Source organism: Cherax quadricarinatus, chromosome 46 (genome assembly GCF_038502225.1).
Source record: "Cherax quadricarinatus isolate ZL_2023a chromosome 46, ASM3850222v1, whole genome shotgun sequence".
NCBI lineage: Eukaryota > Metazoa > Arthropoda > Malacostraca > Decapoda > Parastacidae > Cherax > Cherax quadricarinatus.
Genome location: NC_091337.1, coordinates 12099847 through 12121937, shown reverse-complemented (window position 1 = coordinate 12121937; position 22091 = coordinate 12099847). Strand labels below are relative to the sequence as shown.

The 22091-nt window shown below is 38.1% G+C and overlaps 1 protein-coding gene across 3 annotated transcripts; it reads left to right on the top strand.

Moving 5' to 3' along the window:
- Positions 1-1784: 1784 nt before the first annotated feature.
- LOC128696695 (FAST kinase domain-containing protein 4) lies at positions 1785-20698 on the top strand. Of its 3 annotated transcripts, none has more exons than XM_053788052.2 (8): positions 2308-2439; positions 3080-3231; positions 4068-4201; positions 6329-6553; positions 9085-9167; positions 9438-9549; positions 15560-15667; positions 19320-20698. In XM_053788052.2, the coding sequence occupies exons 3-8, from the start codon at positions 4085-4087 to the stop codon at positions 20592-20594; spliced, it is 1920 nt and encodes a 639-aa protein (XP_053644027.1). In that variant the 5' UTR covers positions 2308-2439; positions 3080-3231; positions 4068-4084; the 3' UTR covers positions 20595-20698. The 3 variants fall into 3 exon arrangements, with proteins under 3 accessions (XP_053644030.1, XP_053644027.1, XP_069950628.1); XM_070094527.1 differs by having other exon boundaries at positions 2400-2418; XM_053788055.2 differs by lacking the exons at positions 2308-2439; positions 3080-3231 and adding an exon at positions 1785-2114.
- The last annotated feature ends 1393 nt before the right edge of the window (positions 20699-22091 follow it).

The window sequence follows — 22091 nt, the reverse complement described above, 5'->3', positions numbered from 1 at the left end:
GGTTTGCGTGCAGCCAGCAGCAACAGCCTGGTTGATCAGGCTCTGATCCACCAGGAGGCCTAGTCACAGACCGGGCCGCGGGGGCGTTGACCCCCGGAACTCTCTCCAGGTAAACTGAACAGGGAGTAAGTTTAGATCTATGAAGAGTGGGGGGGTGTGTTGCCAGGGATGGGATTTAGTGATTATTCTTACTGCAGCTTTTTGTTGGGTTATTATTGGCTTTAGGTGTGTTGCTGCAGTTGATCCCCAAGCACAAATAGCATAGGTGAGGTATGGATAAATAAGTGAGTGGTATAGTGTGAGAAGGGCATTTTGCGGCACGTAGTATCGTATCTTGGAGAGGATCCCAACCGTTTTGGATACTTTTTTGGTTATATGGTGGATATGGGTGCTGAAATTCAGGTTGTTGTCAAGGTATAGGCCTAGGAATTTGCCCTCATTATGTTAATAAACTAACATCTAGGTACCTACTTACTGGTAGATGAACAAGGAGAACAGGGGCGGCCAGCAGTAACAGCCTGGTTGATAAACCCTGATCCACCACTAGGCCTGGTCTCAGACCGAGCCGCGGGGGCGTTGACACCCGAAACCTTCTCCAGGTATACACTCAGTAAGGCGAGAGCGTTGCTTACCAAACTGTCGAACATGCCATCTTAATTTTATTAAAAACTTTACTGACTATGTGAACAGTATATAAGACTAGATGTATTTCGGTCGCTGAATGATCCCAGAAAGTTATCCCCGTATTGCATACTATTAATATTATTATTACATTGTGGAGGAGCGCTAAACCCATAGAGGTCATACAGCACCTGAGAGAATGGGAGGCATTCAAATTCAATCCGAGGAAGGGGGGCACAGGTCCATGGAAATTAGTCAGTTATGACATTAATTCTTTATCACAGTTAAGGTCATTAAGCTTTTCTAAATGTGTTATGGTCAATGTATTTCTTGTTTACAGTACTTTTTACAGGCAGACCGTCGGTAGTGTAATGGGAAATCCACTGGTACAATCCTGGTGTGGGAAATCACGGGACTGCCTGATTTCCCAGATGGTTAGATCTTTAATGGGGGAACGAGCAGTGGACCCACCTATGCCTTTGTCCGGGTGCCACATTTGTTTATTCTCTCTTAATTTTTTATAAGTCTAATGAAACATTGTTCCAGACTATGGAGCAAAACTTCTCCAGGTTGAGGGACTGACCACCTCAAAACTACGTCTTCATGGTTGATGGACTGATTACATCTTCACATCTCTAGTGTTTCTGCAACTTTTCTGTACTTGACTGAAGAAGCCTACTGTGTAGGCGAAGCGTTTCATGTGTGTCTTACTTATGAACCTGTCGGTATTGTATACCATTTTCAAATTCCCAGTGCAGAGTACCTGGTGATAGTTAACAGTCTATCAGGTAATTCTTTCTTCCGTCTAAACTACACAAATTTATGAATATTGAATAAATTGTGTAGTTATGGACACTGCGGTGAGAACTTTTTAGAATACAGGTTAAACCAAATTAACTAAGGATATACGACATTTTTTGCTTTATTAACAGTTGCAAAATAAATATTTGGTGGTGACCTATAAAAAGTTACTTTTAATTTCATCCCAGTGCTTTATATTAAGTAAATGTGTGCAAACATATTAGATTTTGTTTTTCTTAATAGGACGTTACATGCAGTCTTGATCACGAACGGTGATGCTCTTAAGGAATTATATGGCTTATACGTCGCTTTGAGATACTTATCCCTCCTTATCAAGCACAGGATGAACATGAGGAGTAAAATAAAACTCTTCCAGTGTCAGCTCGACATATTGGTCAGCTACTAAGACACTAGTCAATTATTTTTCTCTCTGAATTTAAGACGGTATGCGAGTGACTCCGGTCACTCCAGTGTGTGGGCGTCACACTCTCCAGGGTTTATATTGGCAAGATTCACTCTGTTTGAAAACGCCTATTTCCTTGTGTCCGAAAAGAACATTTATTTCCCATTACCTCCCAGATTTAACAATATTTTCTCCCTGGAGTCTGGAAGACAGGATGTCATTCAACCAGCTGTGTTGGCCTTTAATAACTTTTACATTGTGAACAAGAAAAATGTCTGCGTAAATTAAGGTAAACTTCATGTATTATGTAACTTAGGTTGTCTGTTCCTGGCTACAAGGGATATTATTGTATAAATGATACAATAATGTCCCTTTTGAAAATCGATTTCTTACTCAGGCTGATGCTCACCATGGCTTTGTGTGCACCGGTGTGAGCACCTGGGTACTTTCTTATATTTTCACTTGTGTGTGGTTCCAGGGGTCGAATTACAGCTCCTGGCCCTGCTTATTCGGTGGTCGCTACTAAGTCCACTCTCTCATGGCTTCAAGAGCCAGCACCTGGGTGACTACCCGGTGTTAAGCCTCACACTAATGTCAATATCAGACTAACTATTGTCAGTTTCAGACTGTTCTTGGTGCTAGTCTTATTTATATTTGTGTTAGTTTTAGTGTACTCAGTCTGATTACCCAGTGTCAGCCTGACTACCCAGCATCACATGAGCAGGCCAGCAAAACATTCATACAAACAAGCAAGCATACATATATACAAACAAGCAAGCATACATATATACAAACAAACAAGCAAGCATACATATATACAAACAAACAAGCAAGCATACACATATACAGACAAGCAAGCATACATATATACAAACAAGCAAGCATACATATATACAGACAAACAAGCAAGCATACACATATACAGACAAGCAAGCATACATATATACAAACAAGCAAACATACATATATACAGACAAACAAGCAAGCATACATATATACAGACAAACAAGCAAGCATACATATATACAAACAAACAAGCAAGCATACATATATACAGACAAACAAGCAAGCATACATATATACAGACAAACAAACAAGCATACATATATACAAACATACATACATAACTCAATCCTGTAACCTTTCCAAAATTCTTGAACTTGTGGAGTATTTCCATATAGAACTGTGGTTTAGTGCTTCTTTTTTATTATAATAATAATAATAATAATCCATTTAAAACTTTGAAAAAAACAGTCTGGAAATTATTAGAGACTGGAGAGTCTTTCATATTGTGATATTTGAAAGTGTGACATTCCTGAAGTTGACCAATGAAGATAAAGATAAACATGATTTCCTTAAAATACAGTGAGGCTACATTTTTTGAAATACCAGTGGGATATTATTAGGTAAGGTTTGTTATTTACTTATTTTATTTTTATTTTTGTTACATATTAAATTTATTAGTAAACACTAAACCCATAAGGGTCATACAACTTATGAGGATTCTACTTTAGTGTGCGGTCTACCGCAGCATTCGTAGTCTACGAATGCTGCAAATGCTAATCTAAATGCCATGGGCTATCGCCATCTTTTTTACCTAACCTAACCTAACTGAGAAAAGATGCAGCTGATTTGTTTGTATAAAAGTGTTGGTAGACCACATGCTAGTGTAAATGAGCTGGTAGACCACATGCTAAAGTAGCACCCTTATGAGGGATAGAAGGTAATTAGGTTTCGTCAGAGGAAGGCATAGGTATCTTTTATTTACATAATGTGTAGACTAGTTAGAATGTATTATTGTACAATAGTGACGTATCCACTAAAAGTGAGTCGGGTTTTCGAGCGGTGAAAATCCCTGATACTACTGTTATATACAGCATCAGTTATTTACTTATGTACAGTATCTATATTCTTTGGCAAATTATTATTTCATTTAGTAATTATTGAAGAATACAACATAGCTAAAAGTTGGAGATTTTCAACAGATGTAGTACTTTGCTGAATCTAATAATTTACTGTTTACCTGTCCACTCCTGGTAGATCATTTTAACTACTGCTATATACAGTACACTATATGCTTCATAAACTATAATGTAATAAAGTAAAGCTCAGAGTATTTGAACTGCCCAGAATTATAGTAATTAAGGTACCCTGAAAACACTTTATAACTGCTCACAATTTGCCCTTAATGCCCGGTAGTTGGAAGGCTATCACATATCTAATAACAGTATATTCTTTTCAGAAATGCACTAATTGCCTATGTGGCAAAGTTTCAACATGTTGAAAGTGTGTTGTGGAACAGTAGCAATATGTTTAAGAGGAGCCAGGGCAAGGGTACTCTGGCCTTCTCAAATCTGTGCACCGCCTTTTTCATTGGTGAGTTATGACCTTCATACATGATAGGATATTAACTGCAGCTGCTTTTGAGAATTACATTGTTAACATATGCCATTTGATCTGTTGGAAAGATCATTTTTTTTGCCTTGGGACTTGTCACTGTTAGGATATTCACTTCATAGAAACATTGCTTATAGGTGTAGGATTGATAATTACTGACACTTCTGCAATAGGAAAAATAAATTATCAGTGACATATTTTTTTTTTACTGCTAATAAGGATTTGTTCCAGATAGGATATTGTGAATTTTATTCATCTACATATATATACCATACTGGTACATCTGGTACTAGGTTCTCTTGTGAAGCTTATTCTTGAAGGGGTGGACACCTGTATATTCTTCTCCAGACATTTTGAATGCCTTCAGCTCTTAAATACAGTGGAACCACAGTTTTCGTGATTAATCCATTCGAAAAAGTCTGACGAAAATCGAATCGTATGAAAACTGAAGCAATATTTCCCATAAGAAATAAGGTAAATACAATTAATCCGTTCCAGACACCCAAAAATATTAATATACAGAAAAAAATGAGAAATAAATATATATGACTAATGAAATGGATAAATGAACATTTAACATCACTTTTACCTTAATTGAAGACTCTTCTTGGTGTATGGAAGACAGCTAGGAGGGGAGAGGGAGAAGGAGAGGTTATTGTTTGGAAGGGGAATCCCTGTCCATAAGGAATTCAGGTATCAAGGCCCTATCTGGGGTTACTTCCCTTCTTTGTCTTTTACTGGCACTAAGACCAGCTTGAGTCACTGGACCCCTGTCACACAAAAAATCTGTCCAAAGAGGTCTGCTTCTGGTGCCTCTTTAAGATTTGCCTAAAATAGGACAAGGCATTGTCATTGAACATGTTGCAGACATGGGTTGCAACTGCCTTGCCTTTTTGCAAATTATCGCCTCCAAAACACTGTTTCCTGCTAACTGTTTTTCATTGATTCACACCAACAACTACTTCTCAACCTCTTCATTTGCTTGTGATCTCTGTTTCGTTAGCACATTTGCCCCTTTTGCAACATCAGCTTCCTTGATTTCTTCTTTCTTGACCAGGATGGAACTGATCGTTGGTGCGAACTTCCCGTACATCCTGGCGAGATTGGCCACAAGTACACCACTTTTGTACTTTGCTACGAGTTCTTTCTTGAATTCTATCGTGTTTCTCGCCTTCTTTATCAAAGGGCTGGCGCTTCGAGCTTTCTTTGGCCCCATGGTGGCTAGCAATCGCACTCAATAAACAAGCACAAAAAACAATGGATTATTACAAAATGTTTCGGATGAACGCGCGGGGTGATGCTCACTCAACGAGAAACAAAGGCAGACTGAGTTATGAATGCATGGGATGCTTTGTGTGGGCGCTTGAGTGGCCGAGTCACGTGGGGAAGTGGACAAGTTTTTTATGGATCATTTTCAGCTTTACGAGAACTGAGCAGATGTATGAAAACTGGGACAAAATTTCGATGAAAAAAGTCGTCGAAAACTGAATCCTGCGAAAACTAGGGAACACAAAAACCGAGGTTCCACTTTACAAGAAAACACGTCTAACAATTCTACAGTGGTATGCTTATCATTCAGATGGAGAATCAAGCCTCCACCTCTTCATGCACTGAATGACTCTCACATATTTTGTGTTTAACATAAATTAAATCATCTTCATTTTTTATTTCAATCTTTTTCCTTTAGCACTGGTGGTTCCACCAGGGTGCTTAAGCTTTAGTGCTTCACATGAATTTAAAAAAATGTTATTCAGGTGAAGTTCTAGCTTGCTTACTATGATCATCAAGAGTAAAGATTATAGAAGGGCTAAAGATTATCTTCAGCAAGGACATACAAGTGAGAAAGTAGAAAAGATGGACCTCAAAAAGGAAAGAGGAAATGTTATGAGAAAGAAGACAAGAAATTGGAAAATAATACTGCACAGTACTATATTTACAGTATTAAAATAGCAAATGTGAAGATATTCAAAGAATTATAATGGAGAAAGTGTTACTCTCATTTTACTTCAACTTTGGTGGTGTTTTTATGGTCATTCAAGGCCATCTAGTATATTACAGAAATATTATATACAGTACAGTATTACTAAGAGGATTTTTATTTTTCAGAGTGAGACCTGTCATCTAAGGTTAACCACCACCGCCACTACCATCAGCAGCTGGGGACCATTAGAAAATCAAGACACTGCTAGTATTCCAACTTCTGTAAATGAGACAAAGACCTTAGAAAATCAAGATACTCCTAGCAACCTTTCATCTATTAATGATGCAAAGGATGTTCCAGTCCTTTTACAAGCAGCCACTGATGGAGATTCATACCCTTCTGCATTTCAGGTATACAGTCAGTTACTTCATTTTCAGTGCTAGTTTTTAAAAATTGTCAGTTATGTGTTCTCAGGAGTTTTCTTTTTTACACTACTGAATTTGCAGGCCAATTGTTGTTATCCTACCTTAGATCATTTCAGAGCCTAGTCCTAGGTATACTACCACTCCTTCCTGTTCCCCTCTCCTCAGGTAGTGACCCACAACAGTTGGGTATCACCCTGGGGCAACAGGTATAAGAAAACATTCATTACATCTTCACTTGCCCCAGGACTGAAACTGGATCCAATGGTTGTGAGCCAACAGTGCTGTCGCTGAGCTACGAGCAGATTTCCTTGTCTGTATTGTCTCGCCATGAAAATTTCATTTTAAGTAAACTGTACTCTAAGTTCAAAATCTGTTTAAGTAATACACTTCAGCCCATTCAATAGCCTTCAGATTGTTTCTCAATATAAATATTTTTGTTAACACATCAGCTGTCTCCCACTGAGGTATAGTGACTCAAAAAAAAAAAAAAAAAAAAGAAACATAATCACCGTCATTCATTCACTTGCTGCTTTGCCAGAAGTGTGCTGATACCACAGTTGAGATGACCCTCAGAACTGCAATGTGATCACCCCTTTTTTAGAGTGGAGGGCTCAAAGTCCATTAAACTGCTTTCCCTTGAATCCCTTCATAAATGTTATGGTGCTCACACTCCAACAGCAAGTTACCCCATAAAAACCACATCTATCCACTCCAGTCTAACATGCTCACATAAGCCTATTGGATGTTCAAGCCCCTAGCACTACAGACCTCCTTCACCCTCTCCTTAATCCTTTCCTGGGGTGACTTCCTATCTTTCCTACCTGAACCACCTCAATAACTCCTCCTCAGTCCTCTGAATTATGGCACACCATCTGCTAATCTTCATGCTAAGAATTCTGTGCATAATATTAACACCACACATTGCTCTGAAACATGACATCTTCACTGTTTCCAGCCTTCTCCTTGCTACATCATTTAAAGCCCATGTTTCACACTTACATTCTCTGGTAAAGTCCCCTCTTTATTTGCCCTTTATAAATGAACTTCTGTCCTCAGATGCCTTAAAACACCACCTACATTTTTTCCCCTCATTCTCTGGCTCGCCTTATCTTTTATAGGTTCACGTATTGACATGTCCACTCCCAAATATCCGAATACATTCACTTTCTACATGCTCCCTCTCCAATCTGATGTACAATCTTTCATTCCTTAGATTTTTTTTTTAAATCATCACCTTGTTCTTCTGAAGTTTTACATACCCTCCCAAATTCTTCTACCAATCTTTGCAACCTCTCTTCAGAATCTCCCAAAATAACTCCATCATCGGCAAATAACAACTATGGCAATTCCCACTTTGTGTCAGATTCATTATCTTTTAATCCCACATCTCTCCCCAACAACCTAGCATGCACCAGGGATGTGTAATGGTGATATTACACATCTCTATCTAAGACCCGCTTTTACTTAGAAATAATACGAAGTACTGTAATGCAAAATTATTAGCCAGTGATTAAACAAGATAATTTTTAAATATATGTATTTTGTTTACATTTTTTCTTGTAGATTTGATAATTTTTTTTTTTTTTTTCAACAAGTCGGCCATCTCCCACTGAGGCAGGGTGACCCAAAAAGAAAGAAAATCCCCAAAAAGAAAATACTTTCATCATCATTCAACACTTTCACCTCACTCACACATAATCACTGTTTTTGCAGAGGTGCTCAGAACACAACAGTTGAGAAGCATATACATATAAAGATACACAACATATCCCTCCAAACTGCTAATATCCCAAAATCCCTCCTTTATAGTGCAGGCATTGTACTTCCCATTTCCAGGACTCGAGTCCGGCTATATAAAAATAACCGGTTTCCTTGAATCCCTTCACTAAATATTACCCTGCTCACACTCCAACAGATCGTCAGGTCCCAAATACCATTCGTCTCCATTCACTCCTATCGAACACGCTCATGCACGCCTGCTGGAAGTCCAAGCCCCTCGCCCACGGAACCTCTCTTACCCCTTCCTTCCAACCTTTTCGAGGACGAACTCTACCCCGCCTTCCTTCTCCTACAGATTTAAATGCTCTCCATGTCATTCTACTTTGATCCATTCTCTCTAAATGACCAAACCACCTCAGCAACCCCTCTTCAGCCCTCTGACTAAATCTCCATCATATATTTAAGTTTTTAATTGGTACTTTAAGATGGAAAATTTAGCAGTTCTCCTATGTCCTTCACAGGCATGGGCTAGTATAGCAAGTTCACAAAGTATGCATAATGATATGCACCATACAGCAGAATTTTAGACTTGGGGATTAATTGAAATAATCATATCACTGTTTTATAAGGGAGCAAGGGGCTAGTAACCCCTTCTCCTGTATATATTACTAATTTTAAAAGGAGAAACTTTTGTTTTTCCTTTCGGGTCACCCTGCCTCAGTGAGATACGGTCGGTTTGTTGAAAGAAGTAGAAATGTTTTATAAATCGTTAAATAATATTCATATTTCCTTGACAGGGTCTTCATATTCTCTCTGACTGGGTTTCCAACAAGAAGATTGATTTTAAAAAGGATGTTGAGACTGAGGAACAGTTCACAAAGTAAGGATTCATTATAGTATAAATATGCATTCATTTTAAGTAGAGCTAGAATAATTGAAGAGTGCAAAGAATTAAGAAAGTGATGTAGATGTATGGAATAGGTTTGTGACTGAGATATTCAACAGAATCAGGAGCCAGCATTGTTGCAGTATACATATTTACTTTCATATATGTATATATTCTAAATAACATCTTAGTGAGATATTGCCTGTGTTAAAAAATATATTTCCAAATAATTTTTCTATTTTATTTCATAATTTTTCTTTTCAGATTAATAAACTTGATTGATGCAGGAACAGTACGAAGCACCCCTTCATCTCTATTAGCTGCACTGAGGAGTTTGATGAATCTTGGAGTAAACAGTGACACCCATGTGGTAGAGGTTTGTTTTAACAGCATGGCTATTCAGGCCTTGTGGTAAAATCTTCACATTTGTTACCTGTCTCGTGCATCATTTTATCCTTCCCTTTGTAATGTCCTTCATTCTATTCATTCTCTTCTTAAAATACTTCAACATATTTTGCTCAGCTTGATAGCCGTATGTTAACTTTTCTCCATATAAATTGCATTTCTTGTACATCTCATAAGAACCATTCCTCACACACACTTATTTATTTTAGTATGTGTGGGATATATTGTGTATTTTTATACGTATATACTTTTAAACTGTTGTATTCTGGGCACCTCTGCAAAAACAATTATGTGTGAGTGAGGTGAAAGTGTTGAATGATGATGAAAGTATTTTCTTTTTGGGGATTTTTCTTTCTTTTTGGGTCACCCTGCCTCGGTGGGAGACGGCCGACTTGTTGAAAAAAAAAAAAAAAGGTGTGTGTTTATTGTTATCATACACCAAACCATTTTTCACCCTAGTATGTGAATTTAGACCAAATATAATTACAGTGGACCCCCGCGAATTCGAGGTTCTGAATTCATGGCTTCAGTAATTTGTGGATTTTTCCTTAGAACCTACCTAATAATTGCTTGCAGAAATCCTTGCAAATTCGCGAAATTTTTTTTTGGCTTTTTTCGTGGCAATATATAATTTTATGTGTTTTAACGCTAAATATTAAGAAAAATATAATTTAATAATTTTGTAAAGTAAGTATTAACATAAATTCAGCAAAATTTCCATACATTTAACTTTACTTTTACTAAATTAATTCTTACCGTATATTTACCGTACATATACCAAAGAAAACAGTTGCATGAATTTGAATATACCAAAGAAAACTGGCTTGCATGAATTACAGTACATATGAGGGTAACATCGGTATTTTACATTCTGGCACTGCGGGAGACATAGCAGTACAGTCCTGTATATGGGTTTATCTTTACATTTTTTTTTTTTTTTTTTTTAAGGGTGATGTATGAAGCTGAGTTTGAAATTAAATTAGTGTTTTGGGGGCATATTTAGGGTTTAAACTATAAAAATAGGCATTTTTTTAACAGTGTTCAGAATTCGGGTTTTTTCCAAATTCGTGGGTTGTCTTGGAATGTAACCACCGTGAATTTGGGAGGACTACTATACTATAAATATAAAATTCAGAAGACTAGAATCAGAATTTTTTTTTACATTTTTTCCACTGACAAATATCCTTTAATGAAATTTTTTTGGTTACACATTCCTCTGGTTGATGAATAGGATAAATGCAACTCTAGGGTATCTATTGCTGAAATGCTTCTGCTTCTTGCTGCTTTAGTTAAATACAGGTTAACATAACAGTTAAGAGAGTAGTACAGGTCCACCATCACAAATCTGGCATCATTGGGACCTGTAGTGTGCTGGATTACTGAGTTTGCCAGATTACAGAGTGGTTAGGTTAGAATACACTTAATAAAATTAACCAACTTGACTTACACAAGAAAGTTCATTGAACATCGGCAAAAATCGAACATTTCCGCTACTTTGAGCTCAATTTCTAGGTACTTTTTGTTGTGAAACCAATCAAAATCATATCTATTTCAGTAATATATTTTTCATTATATCAAATGACGCCAAAAAACCAAGAATGCAACCATCAAAACCATACGAAAATATACCGTCATTTGTTTTCTCTTGAACATTGCCAAAGAATCGAACATTGGCACTACTTTGAGCTCAATTTCAAGGTACTTTTCGTCATGAAAGCAATCAAAATCATATCTATTTCTGTAATATATCTTCCATTCTATCAAATGAGACCAAAAAAAAAAACGAGAATACAACTATAAAAACCATACAAAAATATATTGCTATGAGGCCGCTAATGGCTAAGAAGTGAACTCCGTTATTTATTTTCTGATTTCTTTCATTTTTAATGTACATTAAGAAGCATTTTTTCATCATACATTGCCCATGTTTCAGTAAGATAGCCCAAGAAACAACTGAGAGAAAAAAATAATTATAATAATAATAATATCTTTTTTTTTTTTTTTTTCAACAAGTCGGTCGTCTCCCACCGAGGCAGGGTGACCCCAAAAAAAAGAAAGAAAATCCCCAAAAAGAAAATACTTTCATCATCATTCAACACTTTCACCACACTCACACATCATCACTGCTTTTGCAGAGGTGCTCAGAATATAACAGTTCAGAAGCATATACGTATAGAAATACACAACACATATATTATATCTTTATTTACTACAAATAAATGTACATGGTATACAGGCCTAACTGACATCAGTGACATACTACTATATAGAAAGCCCCTTGTTATGCTAAGCATTTCAGGCAAATTAGGTCAGTGTCCCAGGATAAGACCCACACCAGTCCACTAACACCCAGGTACCCATTTACTGATGGGTGAACTTAGACAACAGGTGTAAAGAAACGCACCCAATGTTTCTACCCTGGCTGGGAATCGAATATTTACCAAAAATCATATATGGCTAGCCCAAGCCAGGTATTAGAAATAGACCACTTTGTCTGATTTTTTTGGGCTATCCTAGGTTCTCTACACATATGCTGCTGTGTGAGATAATCTATGTAGAGAAAATAGCTTTTTTGTTTGTTTTATGGTGCAGTATGAGTGTATATCACACTTAGCCCTTTGCTATACTCTGTTTTCTCTAATACAAGCCCCCAAGATAGGGATAGGAGAATAGTACTTGTATCCCATATCCTCTTCATACCTCTGTCGAACTGCTCGGTATTATGCCAAATATTATTCATTCTGGAATATTTAACATGTTTTTATGTTATTTATATTGTTTATTTAATGTCATATTAGATCAATTGTGATAGGCAAATAAGCCATAATGTTGATATTAACATAATAATAAAGCATATTCCCCTGCATCATAAGACTGAGCTCTTGGCAACCGACAGTGACTTAAAAGCCACCTTATCTTTAATGGACAATGTACTGTGTAGGTGCTTTACACAACGAGAAGCATTTCTTTTATTCGTTGGAACTATGGCTAGGGCTAAAAGTAAGCAGGTTATAACAACAAATGGAGAAAACGAAATTGGAATGACTTATGCAGCAAGTAGCGCCACCAAACAGTACCAGCAGGTTGGTGTGGCAACCCTGGAAATTTGAAATTTTATTTATTATTTTTTATTATCACACTGGCCGATTCCCACCAAGGCAGGGTGGCCCGAAAAAGAAAAACTTTCACCATCATTCACTCCATCACTGTCTTGCCAGAAGGGTGCTTTACACTACAGTTTTTAAACTGCAACATTAACACCCCTCCTTCAGAGTGCAGGCACTGTACTTCCCATCTCCAGGACTCAAGTCCGGCCTGCCGGTTTCCCTGAATCCCTTCATAAATGTTACTTTGCTCACACTCCAACAGCACGTCAAGTATTAAAAACCATTTGTCTCCATTCACTCCTATCAAACACGCTCACGCATGCCTGCTGGAAGTCCAAGCCCCTCGCACACAAAACCTCCTTTACCCCCTCCCTCCAACCCTTCCTAGGCCGACCCCTACCCCGCCTTCCTTCCACTACAGACTGATACACTCTTGAAGTCATTCTGTTTCGCTCCATTCTCTCTACATGTCCGAACCACCTCAACAACCCTTCCTCAGCCCTCTGGACAACAGTTTTGGTAATCCCGCACCTCCTCCTAACTTCCAAACTACGAATTCTCTGCATTATATTCACACCACACATTGCCCTCAGACATGACATCTCCACTGCCTCCAGCCTTCTCCTCGCTGCAACATTCATCACCCACGCTTCACACCCATATAAGAGCGTTGGTAAAACTATACTCTCATACATTCCCCTCTTTGCCTCCAAGGACAAAGTTCTTTGTCTCCACAGACTCCTAAGTGCACCACTCACTCTTTTTCCCTCATCAATTCTATGATTCACCTCATCTTTCATAGACCCATCCGCTGACACGTCCACTCCCAAATATCTGAATACGTTCACCTCCTCCATACTCTCTCCCTCCAATCTGATATTCAATCTTTCATCACCTAATCTTTTTGTTATCCTCATAACCTTACTCTTTCCTGTATTCACCTTTAATTTTCTTCTTTTGCACACCCTACCAAATTCATCCACCAATCTCTGCAACTTCTCTTCAGAATCTCCCAAGAGCACAGTGTCATCAGCAAAGAGCAGCTGTGACAACTCCCACTTTGTGTGTGATTCTTTATCTTTTAACTCCACGCCTCTTGCCAAGACCCTCGCATTTACTTCTCTTACAACCCCATCTATAAATATATTAAACAACCACGGTGACATCACACATCCTTGTCTAAGGCCTACTTTTACTGGGAAAAAATTTCCCTCTTTCCTACATACTCTAACTTGAGCCTCACTATCCTCGTAAAAACTCTTCACTGCTTTCAGTAACCTACCTCCTACACCATACACTTGCAACATCTGCCACATTGCCCCCCTATCCACCCTGTCATACGCCTTTTCCAAATCCATAAATGCCACAAAGACCTCTTTAGCCTTATCTAAATACTGTTCACTTATATGTTTCACTGTAAACACCTGGTCCACACACCCCCTACCTTTCCTAAAGCCTCCTTGTTCATCTGCTATCCTATTCTCCGTCTTACTCTTAATTCTTTCAATTATAACTCTACCATACACTTTACCAGGTACACTCAACAGACTTATCCCCCTATAATTTTTGCACTCTCTTTTATCCCCTTTGCCTTTATACAAAGGAACTATGCATGCTCTCTGCCAATCCCTAGGTACCTTACCCTCTTCCATACATTTATTAAATAATTGCACCAACCACTCCAAAACTATATCCCCACCTGCTTTTAACATTTCTATCTTTATCCCATCAATCCCGGCTGCCTTACCCCCTTTCATTTTACCTACTGCCTCACGAACTTCCCCCACACTCACAACTGGCTCTTCCTCACTCCTACAAGATGTTATTCCTCCTTGCCCTATACACGAAATCACAGCTTCCCTATCTTCATCAACATTTAACAATTCCTCAAAATATTCCCTCCATCTTCCCAATACGTCTAACTCTCCATTTAATAACTCTCCTCTCCTATTTTTAACTGACAAATCCATTTGTTCTCTAGGCTTTCTTAACTTGTTAATCTCACTCCAAAACTTTTTCTTATTTTCAACAAAATTTGTTGATAACATCTCACCCACTCTCTCATTTGCTCTCTTTTTACATTGCTTCACCACTCTCTTAACTTCTCTCTTTTTCTCCATATACTCTTCCTAACCAAAATTAGTGCTGAATAACTGATGGAACCAGATGTCTGATTGCCAGATTTGTGATGATGGACCCGTAGTAGTGTTGAGGTGATCCCTCCTTCAAGCTTGAAGCTTGAGTTCTCCTGTGTAAGGAGCATACTTAAATATAAAATTTCATTCTGATTGGAGTGATAGTTTTGAAAATGTCAGTTGATTTCTTCAAAATAGTATTATCACCATAACTGATGTACATTTTGGTGTGAAACTAACACACAACTCGTGTAAACCAGTTCCCAATTGGCAAACAGTAAAATATTTGCTATGTGGTTACTTGACTAATTTTGAGAGTTCTACTCGCACACATCAGCCTGAGACTAGAATTTTCTGTTGACTGCCGTGACTGACCAGGTTGTTGCTGTCTATAGCATCCAGGCCTACATAGCCATGATTACGTGGCTGATCTGGCACTTACAGGAACTGCTCCAGTTTCATCTTGAAAACTTTTGTCATTGTTCTGGCAATAGTGTTCTTATATCTCCTGGTAAAAGGTTGAAGAGTTATCAGCCATGTATGTAGACAGTGTTCTTGTGAAATTGTAAATACATAATGTATGTACTGTAATTACCAGATGAAGTCTCCTAAAGAAAACAAGTCAAAGAAATGTAAACATCATATGATGAATATTTATGAATAGCATCATATCTCAATAGCATAACACATTGTAAATAGTAATAAGTGTTTTTAATTAATGGTTTTACCCTTTTTTCAGTCGATTGAAAATCAGCTGTTATGGAATATTCGGAAGGTATCTTTCCCGATGCTAATATCTATAATGGTCTTTCAAGTACAGTATCAGGATACAGTACTACAGAAAAAGGTGAATTATTTTTGTCCAGTTAAATATCTTGTTGTGTTGATATTTTTTTCCCCAATGTCTTACAACTTTTTTGTAGGTGTAAGGCAAAGCTAAGATAAGAAAACCAATACTGTAAATAGTTCTATATGTTAAGAGTGAAAGTGGTGAGATGATGAATGAAAAGGTACAGACACAGCATACCAGATTACAAGTACAGTTGACCCTTGAACAGCATGGGTTTGAACTGCACGAGTCCACTTGCATGTGAATTTTTTCAATAAATATATTTTCAGGCCACCCTGCCTTGGTGGGAGATGGCCGATGTGTTTATAAAAAAAAAAATATATTTGAAAATTTTTTGGAGATTAGCAACTGAAAATTTTTAAAAAGTTAGCTATGCCATTTATATTTTTTTTAACACATCGACCGTTTCCCACTAAGGTAGGGTGAATGATGGTGAGTTTCACCATTATTCACTCCATCACTGTCTTGCCAGAGGCACTTTTATGTCATGAATACATAAAATTTGTATAGATATTAGTCTATTTTATCATTTCCTCCCACAAAAATATACCGGGCTGTGGTTCGTACATTGGACTATGTGCAACCAGCAGTAACAGCCTGGTTGATCAGGCCCTGGTCCACCGGGAGGCATGGTTGTGGACCGGGCCGCGGGGGCATTGATCCCCAGAATAACCTCCAGGTATAGATCCGCGGGTTCAATCCCGGCCGGGGGTATGGTTTATTTGCAATCGTGTCATTACGATTTCTTGAGTCATAGATCCAGTGGCAGTATATATATAATTGGGGCCCTGATATTATATTCTATAGGGAATTTATTATATTATTTCAGGTCACTTTTTATATTGTATCTTTATATATGCTTCTAAACTGTTGTATCTGGGCACCACTGCAAAAACAATGATTATGTATGAGTGAGGTGAAAGTGTTGAATGATGATGAAAGTATTTTCGTTTTGGGGATTTTCTTTCTTTTTGGATCACCCTGCCTAGGTGGGAAACAGCTGATGTGTTGAAAACAAAAAAAATCCAGTGGCGGCTCGTAGCTAAAATTAGTGGAGGTACTGCTTCAGAAAATTTTTAGCTATTGTTTTAATTTTTTTTTTTTTTTTCTCTCAACAAGTCGGTCGTCTCCCACCGAGGCAGGGTGACCCAAAAAAGAAAGAAAATCCCCAAAAAGAAAATACTTTCATCATCATTCAACACTTTCACCACACTCACACATTATCACTGCTTTTGCAGAGGTGCCCAGAATACAACAGTTTAGAAGCATATACGTATAAAGATACACAACATATCCCTCCAAACTGCCAATATCCCAAACCACTCCTTTAAAGTGCAGGCATTGTACTTCCCATTTCCAGGACTCAAGTCCGACTATATGAAAATAACTGGTTTCCCTGAATCCCTTCACTAAATATTACCCTGCTCACACTCCAACAGATCGTCAGGTACCAAGTACCATTCGTCTCCATTCACTCCTATCTAACACGCTCACGCACGCTTGCTGGAAGTCCAAGCCCCTTGCCCACAAAACCTCCTTTTCCCCCTCTCTCCAACCCTTTTGAGGATGACCCCTACCCCGCCTTCCTTCCCCTATAGATTTATATGCTTTCCATGTCATTCTACTTTGATCTATTCTCTCTAAATGACCAAACCACCTCAACAACCCCTCTTCTGCCCTCTGACTAATACTTTTATTAACTCCACACCTTTTCCTAATTTCCACACTCCAAATTTTCTGCATAATATTTACACCACACATTGCCCTTAGACAGGACATCTCCACTGCCTCCAACCGTCTCCTCGCTGCTGCATTTACCACCCAAGCTTCACATCCATATAAGAGTGTTGGTACTACTATACTTTCATACATTCCCTTCTTTGCCTCCATAGATAACGTTTTTTGACTCCACATATACCTCAACGCACCACTCACCTTTTTTCCTCTCATCAATTCTATGATTAACCTCATCCTTCATAAATCCATCCGTCGACACGTCAACTCCCAAGTATCTGAAAACATTCACTTCTTCCATACTCCTCCTCCCCAATTTGATATCCAATTTTTCTTTATCTAAATCATTTGACACCCTCATCACCTTACTCTTTTTCTATGTTCACTTTCAACTTTCTACCTTTACACACATTCCCAAACTCATCCACTAACCTTTGCAATTTTTCTTTAGAATCTCCCATAAGCACAGTATCATCAGCAAAAAGTAACTGTGTCAATTCCCATTTTGAATTTGATTCCCCAAAATTTAATCCCACCCCTCTCCCGAACACCCTAGCATTTACTTCCTTTACAACCCCATCTATAAATATATTAAACAACCATGGTGACATTACACATCCCTGTCTAAGACCTACTTTTACCGGGAAGTAGTCTCCCTCTCTTCTACACACCCTAACCTGAGCCTCACTATCCTCATAAAAACTCTTTACAGCATTTAATAACTTACCAACTATTCCATATACTTGCAACATCTGCCACATTGCTCCTCTGTCCACTCTATCATATGCCTTTTCTAAATCCATAAATGCAATAAAAACTTCCCTACCTTTATCTAAATACTGTTCACATATATGCTTCAATGTAAACACTTGATCTACACATCCCCTACCCACTCTGAAACCTCCTTGCTCATCCGCAATCCTACATTCTGTCTTACCTTTAATTCTTTCAATTATAACCCTACCGTACACTTTTCCTGGTATACTCAGTAAACTTATTCCTCTATAATTTTTACAGTCTCTTTTGTCCCCTTTCCCTTTATATAAAGGGACTATACATGCTCTCCGCCAATCCCTAGGTACCTTCCCCTCTTTCATACATTTATTAAACAAAAGTACTTTTACTGGGAAATAATCTCCCTCTTTCCTACATACTCTTACTTGAGCCTCACTATCCTCATAAAAACTCTTCACTGCTTTCAGTAACCTACCTCCTATACCATACATCTGCAACATCTGCCACATTGCCCCTCTATCCACCCTGTCATAAGCCTTTTCCAAATCCATAAATGCCACAAAAACCTCTTTAGCCTTATCTAAATACTGTTCATTTATATGTTTCACTGTAAACACCTGACTGGAAAATCAGCTAGCCAGACTTGAGTCCTGGAAATGGGAAGTACAATGCCTGCATTTTAAAGGAGGGGTTTGGTATATTGGCAGTTTGAAGGGACATCTAAACTGTTGTATCGAGTGCCTCTACAAAGACAATGATTATGTATGAGTGATAGTGAAAGTGTTGAATGATGATGAAAGTTTTTTTCTTTCTTTTTGTGTCACCCTGCCTTGGTGGGAAACAGCCGACATGTAAAAAAAAAAAAAATTATTATTATAGTACATTGTTTGGAGAATGAGAGGTTATCATGTTTGATCCAAAGAAGGGAATATCTGATTCCATTGATCAAGAGACTGTCACCAGCATCAAGTCACTTCCCCTTTGAAGGGATATGTAACAACTTCCCACACGTTCTTTAGGGATTCATAGTGTTGGACTCGTTTAATAGACCCCAGTTTGAATCCCCGACAAACCTGTGGAATGAACAGTTCAGTGTTAGTGAAACTTCAGATATAAGAGATGTTTATTTTGCTTGATTTTTTCTAATTTTCTAAATTTAATGATAGCATTATTCTTTCAGGTACTAAAAGAATCTTTGGAAGCTTTACAAAGAAGATGGACTGAAATCAAAGGAGCATCAGAAATTGAAGCATTTTATAACCATCTTGATTTATTTTCCTCTGAGTTTCTTGGACACCTGGATGATCGCAGTATTGAATTAGCTGGAGAGATGAGCTTCGTGGAACTAAGCAGAGTGTTCTGTGTCCTGGGAAAAATCAAACGACGTGCATCACCTGTTTTAAGAGCACTGTCATTCCACATGGCAAAACAAGAAGAAAAATTAACTGCAAAGCAACTTTGTAATGTTTTATTTGCCATGAATTCCCTGAGTTTTCCAGATGTAGTTTTATTAGAAAAAGTGGCAAATGATTTGATTCCACAGGTTGCCAACATAGATAACCCAAATATAGTGAGTTCTATTCTTTTTTGTATGGGACAGATGCGATGGAGATATACAAGTCTACTGGAAGTTTTATCAGAGTGGGTTGAGAAAAACGTGCAAATCTGCTCCATGATTAATCTTGGTGCTATAATCATTACACTGGCATGTGTCTCATATGTCCCAGCAAATGCTGAAACTTTGTTCAGTGAGCTTATTCCAAAACTTAATCCCTCAGGATTTTCAAGAAAGACAACGTGGTTGGATGTTGTATGGTCCTTGTCTGTATTAGGTAGAGCAACAGGATGGCATATATCCTCTGTTTTGCATCCAGATTTTGTTAAAAATCTCCCAGGTGCAGAGGAACACCTGTGGATTGGGGTCAAACCTAAGCTTCTCAACATTAATGCAGTGGCACAGCTAAACATGCCTTCATATAAAGGTCCTTATCTTGACATGACAAATTTTAAAGATGTAATAATTTCCAAGAACAGGGATGACATAAAGCTCTCCAAACATATTCAAATCACTTTGCACAACTTTCTCCCTCCACCCAAATACATTCGAGAAAATATCCAGACTTCTATGGGAATCTTTGTAGATGTTGAGTTGGCAGCTGATAAGAAAGGAAAACCCATACCAATTCAAGATTACAGTAATAATTTTGGAGAATCGGAGAGCTCACAGCCATTACCTGAAGGTGCTGTGAAGTTAGCTATGTTTATATGGGGTTATAAAGACTACACTATTGGTACTCAGGAACTAATCGGAGTTAATAAGTTGGCTGTACAGTTAGTAGAAAGAAAAGGGTACAGGGCATTACAAATTCCTTTTTATGAATATAATATGAAGGCAAAGACGCTGAAAAATGTACAGTATCTTGAAGGTAAAATCAAAGACATCGTAGAGTCGTGAAATTATTGAACTAAAAGATTTTATCGTGTACATAAAGTTTGAGTATTGTCTTTATGAATGTATTAAAAGCAAAGAGGTTCTTAATAAAATATTAAATACTACAATGCTTATTTATTCAGTTTTACCATAAGATTTCTTCACATTTTTTTAACACCCTGGTCGTCTTCCACTGAGGTAAAGTGACCTGACAAAGAAAACTCTTTCACTGTCACTCATTGAATCACTATTTTGCTAAATGGGTGCCAACATCACAGTGCAGATGACTCCTCCAGACAGCAATATCACCCCTCCTTCAAGGTGCAGGCGCTCTACTTTCATCCTCCAGGACTTTGGCTAACTGGTTTTCCGTGAATCCCTTTATAAATGTTACCTTTCTCACACTCCAACAGCATGTCAAATCATAAAAACCCCTTGCCTCCATTTCTTTCTAACATGCTCACACACACCTGCATTTAAAACTTCCTTTACCCCCTCCCTCCAACGTTTCCTAGGGCAACCCTTGCCCTTCCTTCTCTCCAATGCAGATTAATACACCTTCCAAGTCATCCTATTTTGCTCCATCCTCTCTTAATAATTAAATCGCCTCAACAATGCCTCCTCAGTTCTCTGGATAATACTTTTAGTAATCCAGCACCTCCTAATCTCCAAACTATGAATTCTCTGCATAATATTTACATGTATTGCTCTCAGACATGATATCTCCACTGCCTCCTGCCTCATCCTGCAACATTCACAAACTGTGCTTCACACTCATAGAAACGTGTTGTTACCACTATACTCTCATACATTTCCCTTTTGCCTCCATGGATAATGTTCTTGGTCTCCACAGATGCCTCAATGCACCATCCATCTTTTTTCCCTCATCAGTTCTATAGTTCACTGTCTTTCTTAGGTCCATCTGCCGACAAGTCCACTCCCAAATATCTGAACACATTCACTTCTTCCATACTCTCTCCTTTCAAGCTGATATCCACTCTTTCATTACCTAAATTTCTTGTTACTCTTAATACTTTGTTCTTTCCCATGTTCACTTTTAATTTCATTCTTTTACATTCCCTCCTAAATTTGTCCATCAACCTCTGGAACTTCTCTTCAGAATCTCCCAAGAGCAGTGTCATTGGCTAAAGCAACTGTGATGACTCCCACTTTGTATTAAGTTCTATACATTTTAATACCACACTTCTCCCCAACACCCTAGCATTCACTTCTTTTACAACCCTGTCTATAAATATGTTAAATAACCATGGTGACATCATGCATCCCTGTCTAAGGATTTCTTTCAATGGTAAATGATCTCCCCTCCTTCCTACATACCCAAACCCGAGCCTCACTACCCTCATAAAAAAGCTTAACTGCTTTCAGTAACTTACCACCTATTCAATATACATCCAACATCCCCCCCCCCAGGGAGGTTCCTTGATGCTAGTGAGGGGCTCTTGATCTAAGGAATTGGATCTGTGCTCCAGTTCCCTGAATTAAGCCTGAATACCTTCCATC

Excerpts from the sequence above, each read along its gene's own strand:
- LOC128696695 (XM_053788055.2), top strand. The coding sequence starts at position 4,085 with ATGTGGCAAAGTTTCAACATGTTGAAAGTGTGTTGTGGAACAGTAGCA. Across the intron at positions 4,202-6,328 it reads GTGCACCGCCTTTTTCATTG|AGTGAGACCTGTCATCTAAG; the intron begins GTGAGTTATGAC and ends TTTATTTTTCAG. Across the intron at positions 9,168-9,437 it reads ACTGAGGAACAGTTCACAAA|ATTAATAAACTTGATTGATG; the intron begins GTAAGGATTCAT and ends TTTTCTTTTCAG.